This window comes from Electrophorus electricus, chromosome 10, assembly GCF_013358815.1.
Source record: "Electrophorus electricus isolate fEleEle1 chromosome 10, fEleEle1.pri, whole genome shotgun sequence".
NCBI lineage: Eukaryota > Metazoa > Chordata > Actinopteri > Gymnotiformes > Gymnotidae > Electrophorus > Electrophorus electricus.
The window spans coordinates 7,175,624-7,182,487 of record NC_049544.1 but is presented as its reverse complement, the minus strand read 5'-3'; the positions used below and the strand labels follow the sequence as shown (position 1 = coordinate 7,182,487).

The window sequence follows — 6,864 nt, the reverse complement described above, 5'->3', positions numbered from 1 at the left end:
TCTGCAGCACCCGGAGCTAGAACACAAGATGCAATTACTGGAATATTTAGAGAATTAACTGACTGAGTCACATTCATTTACAATTCGTTTTTACTCTGAAAATATGTAAATATTACCCAAATCTGAATAAAACATAAGTTAAAACATAGTGACAAGGGACAAGTGTGATAAAATGTTTGATATATGTTTTTATATAACACACAGAGTAATTGTTTCCTGAATCCCCTTCAACCAGAACACAGTTTCAGTCCAATACTAGGCATTTAACCTAATACCAGTTAAACAAATAATTAGATTTGACTTGTAACTTCGTAAGGTTCAGAATGAATTGTGCAAAAATGTACTGTGGAAGTTACATTGTTAACAAATTACTGTCTCCCTTACCTGATAGAAAACCTGTTCAACATGGTCTCTGGATGTGTGAATGAAAGAGTTTGCTGAACAAGTTGGATCAGTATTATAATAAATGGTGGAAATGTATTGAATGGTGTACCATGAAATAAATAATGTTGTATATCATGTATATGTGAGGGACAGGAATAGGGTTGTTTTAGCTACTACTAATTTCACTTAATAGGACTGATAAGAGCTGGCCTTTGGTTAATTTCTTTCCTTTTTTCCTCTCTCTCTTCTCCTGAATCCCCCTTCTCCCGAGTCTTCTCCTGAATCCCCCTCCTTCTGAGTCTTCTCCTGAGTCCCCCTTCTCCCGAGTCTTCTCCTGAGTCCCCCTTCTCCCGAGTCTTCTCCTGAGTCCCCCTCCTGCCGAGTCTTCTCTTGAGTCCCCCTTCTCCTGAGTCTTCTCCTGAGTCCCCTTCCTCCTAAGTCTTCTCCTGAGTCCCCCTTCTCCCGAGTCGTCTCCTAAATCTTTCCCCATTCCCATTTTCTCCTTTTTTGTTCCTTTAATCTTTCCTAATATGAAGAGTATGTCTAGTACTGTTGCTTGTTCTGTGATGCAAAAATGAATATAGTGTTAATCATAAAGAAAGAAAGAAATCTTATGGCAATGTGAGCCACAAAGATCACCACAGCGTAAATAAATCAGTAACCACACATCAGTAACAGTGGTTATTGCTGCTGTGAGCAGTAAAGAAAGTGCAAAACAAAACATGATAGGGTTAAGTAGCAAGGAACATCCTTTGAAACTATCCTTTATGGCGAACGGTAACATTTCAGTTAATTTCATTTTATTTTTCGGCATTTAGCACACGCTCTTATCCAGAGCAACTTACAAAAGTGCTTTGTATCTACTCACAGAATGTACCCTAGCCCATGCAGTAGGTTTCCTGCAACAGCTCTGAGAAGATGCAAAAAGAGCTACAAGACTGCAAAGTGTTTAAAAAACACTGAGCGATGTTTCATGAGATATTGTACAGTGACTTAGTGCATTTGAGCAAAAACAAAATATGTGGTCACCTAGCACCTGAATATATAATCTTTGTTACTGAATAGGCTATACTAAAAATAACAATAATAAAGCAATGACATATATTACATAGAAGAAAAATGAAGTGCTGTACTGGTGTCTTGTTAAACAATAAAGCCTACAACCCAACATCTAGCTGAAGACAACAGAACACGCAACAAGTATTTTGAGTGTAAATTCATTTTTGTCTTTGAAAGATAGTTGGATAATTCTGCCATCAAATTTTTAATTTAATAACCCCTTTCTTTTGAACATATTCGTTGGGAAACTGAAGAGGGTACATTTAAATATCATTAAGTATATAGAAAAATATGTAGTTTGTCCAAAACCATCAGCAAGGGTACAGTGTTTGAACATGAACATATGCTAATAATGTTTAGCATGTGCTAATCCTTGTTTCCCAAAACTACCAAAAATCATAAATAGGTTACAGTCAGGATCACCATGAATACAGTCTTTGCCATCTCACTTATATTGTTCTGATACATTTGTTCTACATTTGTTGCTGAAATCAATACTGACATGACTTGCAGTTATATGTTCCATCCACAAGGGCTCACTGTTATGTTTTCATTAGAAAACAGCATGGTTGTCCAAGTCTGGTCCTGGAGATAAACCGCAGTGAGGCTCACCACCACCGGACTTGGGCACCCAGGAACTCCAACTATTCCGGCTTGGAGCTCTGCCGCTAACCCAGTGAATAGCTTCTAATTAGACTGATTCTGTAAGACTGCCATGTCCAATCAGACAAGTGGGCCAGTGTTGCAGCCCTTTCATCCATACACAGCCCTCCCAGTTCCTCCTCATCTTCACACAGCCCTCCCAGTCCATCCTCATCTTCACACAGCCCTCCCAGTTCCTCCTCATCCTCACACAGCCCTCCCAGTCCCTCCTCACCCTCACACAAACTTCCCAGTTCCTCCTCATCCTCACACAGCCCTCCCAGTTCCTCCTCACCCTCACACAAACCTCCCAGTTCCTCCTCATCCTCACACAGCCCTCCAGTCCCTCCATCTCCCTTTACAGTTTCTCCCCAAACTTTGTATAATTCAGTTTTTCAGTCACTTAATCTTTTGACCTGTTTTTGCTGATCCCAATCTCATTAGGTATAGTAGAATAATCTTTCTTACTCATGCACATGCACTCGTGTTTGGTCTGGACATTTTCCTTTTGTCAATAACCCAGCCCTGACCAGGAAGAGAGATCTGTGCTTCCTTAAATCCTGTGCTTATTCTTAGCTGTTCTGCTTTCTCTGATTCATCACTGACCTTTTGTGGTCTGCACAGGTCACGCTTATATTTTCTTTTCTCTCACTTGCCCTCAGTCACACTCAAGGAAAGGGCCCTACTCTCTTTTTTTATTTTACCAATTTTCCATTCTTCTGTTCTCCTGAATGTAACCCTCTGTCATTAATCAGTCCTCTTGTCTATTGTCCCAAGCAGTCTCTCTGTCTTCACCAAACCACCAGCTATGTTCTCCCCCGTGTCCTTTTCTCTCTGTCTCTCATACACCATGTCTCTGCTTCCCTCTTACTTCCCTCTTACTTTCTCCCTCTCTCTGACCCTGCATGTCCCCCATGGCCAATGTCATTTGCCCCTGGCACTCTCTGGGGGTTCAGTGCATGTGTGGGTGCTCACTGCGGGAGCTCCGATGGGCCAGAGGTGTGGGGAGAGTGGGTGATGGAGAGTTAGAGGGAGATGGAGAGACTCTGCTTGGGGAGATGGGAGTGGAGGAGGAACACTCCAGAGCCACTTCATTCTCATAGCAGAAAGAAGAATCGGAGTCCAGGATGTACTTCTTCTCAGACAGTTCTCTGGCGCTGCTGGATGGCGTGTCAGGGACCTCATACGTCCTGTTGAAGTACGAGTAGTCCACCTAGAGGAGTTGTGTCAGACAATAATATATATATATATATTTGAGGAGCATAACCTCATCGGAATTCGAGGAGCTTCTGTGTGTGTGTGTGTGTGTGTGTGTACATATATATATATATATATATATATATATATATATATATATATATATATATGTACACACACACACAGAAGCTCCTCGAATTCCGATTATATATATATATATATATAAACACATTTGACTAGATTTATTCCACTAGACCATTATTTAGCTTGGCTAATTATAGGCTATTCCCTAAATTATGTCTCATTTCCTATCTGTCCCTGTGACCCTGTTGCTGGGGCCTTTTCCTGTCTTACCTGATAGGAGTTTTTCTTCTCAAAAAGTACAGGTTCAAAGCGGTGACCCCAGCGGATCTCCGAGGCCAGGTATGAAGAGCGGCACTGTGTGGTCATGGCAGTTGCTTCAACCATGCCTTCCAAAACGACCACCACCTCTAGCTCCTCATCTGACTCCAGTGTCTGCCGATCCATCTCAAAGAACGGGCTCTCCTCATCAATCTTGTGCACAATGGTCACCGGAGACACCAGAAAGATGCGGTCAGTTCCTGTGTCAAAGCCCACATTGATGTCCACTTGTTCCAAAGGTAAGAATTCCCCTTCTGGGGTCAGCCTTGGCTGTAAGAAAGATCACGTTAGTCAGAGTAGCAGTGAGCAGCCGAATAGTCAGAAAGGCCGTTGTTTTAGCAGAGGGAACCTCTAGTGTAGTTTATTGTTAGATAGTTCCATACTTGAGACAATTTACAGAAACCTTTACATTTTCCCATTGTATAGCAGACTTGCTGCTACAATCTTAGTCAGACTGGATAAATTTCACAGAATTATTATAGACTGTGGATTATCTGATTACCAGATTGCCTGCTATCTATTTATACTTTGCAATTTATGTGTGCAAAAACACACATCACAAAAATTCGAGTAGATATTATAAAATGTCAGAGTAAAAAAGTATTTGAAATTCAATACAAGACACAACCACATTCATGTTAAAGAAGTCCCCCACAAATTGAGGAATTCCAATTATCACATTCATGATAATCCCCTGAAAGAGGTATAACAAAGCAAGTTCTAATTTACCAAGCCATCTCCCCAGATCTCTCTCTCTCTCTCTCTCTCTCTCTCCCCCTCTCATTTTCTTATTATACTTTCTCTCTCTGCCTCACCTTCAGGAGCTGTGCTCGGACATGGGCCTCCACCAGCTGGCTTTTGCGCAGGTTTCCCACACGCCACATCATGCAGAGCCTCCCGTCCCTCATGGCCACTACGGCCACCTCCGAGAACACCAGAGTCTTGTTACGCTTCTTGGGCTTAGCAATCTTAGCCATGACTGCCCCAATGATGAAAGCATCAATGATGCAGCCCACAATGCACTGCAAGACGACGGCAAACACTGCCAGGGGGCAGGCCTCAGTCACGCTCCGGAAACCATAGCCTATAGAAGTCTGAGTCTCCAGTGACAAGAGGAAGGCCGCCAGGAAGCTATTCACCTGCTCAAAGCAGTGCTCCTCAGTTCCTGCCAGCATCCCGGAATGCTCCCCTGCTGGGTCCAGCAAAGCTGGAGATGGAGTAGTGGCCAAATGGTGGGAGGAGGTCATGGAGGATGATGATGGTTGAGTCAGATCCCCATGCGCCATGGCTATGAGCCAGAAGGCAAAGCCAAAAAACAGCCAGGAGAGCAAGAAGGAGAGGGTGAAGACCACCAGCATCCACCGCCAGCGGATGTCCACGCAGGTAGTGAAGAGGTCGATGAGGTAGCGCTGGCCCTTCTCGCCTATGTTAACAAAGGTGACATTGCAACGGCCATCCTTGCTTACAAAGCGGCTGCGGGGCTGGCCGCGGCCTCGGCCAACCAAGGGGAGCGAGGGGGAAGGGGAAGTAGACGATGGTTGCTCCCAACCCCCTTCTCTCCTGCCCATGTGCCCAAGTGCCAGCCCATGACCTCCTCCTCCTCCATCTACTCCACTCCTCTTTCCTTCCATCACTTTAGCTTCATAGCAGTCATCATCCTTACCCCCTTCACAACCCCACCCTTGTCCTCCTCCGTTGCCATGGTGCAGGTTGAGCAGTTTGCCATTGTGGGTGGGAGAGGGGAGACCTGCCCCAGTGACATCATCACTCTGAGCCAGCCTCATGACTTCCTCCTCATCGAGAGGACTGTCCACCACAGGACTGAAGCGTCGCTTGACACGCGTGGCTCCCATGATAAGTCTGTGAGCATGTGTGTCTCACATGTGTGTCAGTGCACACAACAGAGTAGAACAACGGTAGGTCTAAAATGTGCAAGTGATGAGAGATTCAGATGGCAACTAAATGCACACTGAAATATGTGAGGTGAAGCTTATATAGTGGTTATCAAACTATTAACTTTTTTGAGTTAATTCCTCACACCACCACAACAAAGAGTGTACAAAAATTAACCAAATAAATCAAGATTTAAAATTATAAAAACAAATAACCAAAATACTATTTTAGTATTTAGTACTATTTTTACTATTCACACTGGGGTTTTTGTTTCTGAAAAAAATAATTTGCAAAAGTCTTGTATAATGTCCTCAAAGAGACCACTACTCCTGAGAGACCAGTGGTATCTGGTTCCAAAACCAGGAAAATCTGGTTTAAAATTATCCTTAACAGACCTGAGCATCACTAACAAAAAAATTACAAACATCAACACCAAAAAACAAAATCCAGTAAAGGTTGGACTGAAGGCTTTTACAGAGTTGTAAATTTTAAAAATCAATTTGCTCGGTGTTTAGTGTAAATCACTACCATGTCAAAGGATCCTAGGAGCAAAATCATGTGGAAAGCATAGATATGAACTCAGTAGACTGGGTAAAGTACCAGAAATGTGCAGGTACAAAGACAGACAAGGCTTGGCTTAGGCAGGACATAGAGAGAATACAGTGATAGCTGCTTCTCTGAAAGAACACAAATAGTGCAATTGGAAAATAAATCAATGATAACACCCAGGATGTCCTGAGAAATCAGTCTGACTTTACAGCAAACACAGAAAAGTTACCATGTATAGCAAAGAGTCACATGACAGCATGAGAAGAAAGAACAACAGCATGCTTATACGGACCAAATGTTCCCTCAGAGAACTCTTTATCTTCCTCTGAAAGATGTTTAAACAAACAAGAAAAAACACAATAAATCGAATAAAAAACCTATTCAGACAAGGTAATATTTCAAAGCTATCTGTGATGCATAAACATTATCCTGATAGTGATACCAAAAGCGTTATTACTCACTGGTAAATGGAAATTTCTTAAAACTTGATGGTTGCATTCAACATAAATTACACTGCATTGCAATGGACAGTCAGACTGCCTATCATTATTTTAAAAATCACAAAATCACAAAGGGCCCTGTGATTGAATCTGCACAGTACTTCCATTTGGATTGATCAGAGCGCCATCCCAGAGTGTTGCCACAGTTCTCCTGGGTCAGTTGGTCTGCAAGAGCACATGTCTTTTGAGTAGCTCCAAACATTCACATCAGAAGGGTTTAAACAGAGATAAATATGTC

At 42.6% G+C, this 6,864-nt stretch overlaps 1 protein-coding gene across 1 annotated transcript in view; it reads right to left on the bottom strand.

Annotated features, from left to right (window-relative positions):
* Positions 1 to 2,371: 2,371 nt before the first annotated feature.
* Positions 2,372 to 6,864, bottom strand: part of kcnj14 (potassium inwardly rectifying channel subfamily J member 14) — a 14,492-nt gene continuing 9,999 nt past the window's right edge. The window contains exons 2-4 of the mRNA XM_027006711.2: positions 4,500 to 6,864; positions 3,637 to 3,954; positions 2,372 to 3,298 (exon numbers count right to left, since the gene is read on the bottom strand). The exon at positions 4,500 to 6,864 is cut by the window's right edge and continues 1,070 nt beyond it. Of these exons, the coding sequence (XP_026862512.2) occupies positions 3,038 to 3,298; positions 3,637 to 3,954; positions 4,500 to 5,537 (1,617 nt within the window). The 5' untranslated portion in view covers positions 5,538 to 6,864 and the 3' untranslated portion in view covers positions 2,372 to 3,037. The remainder of the gene's footprint in view (positions 3,299 to 3,636; positions 3,955 to 4,499) is intronic.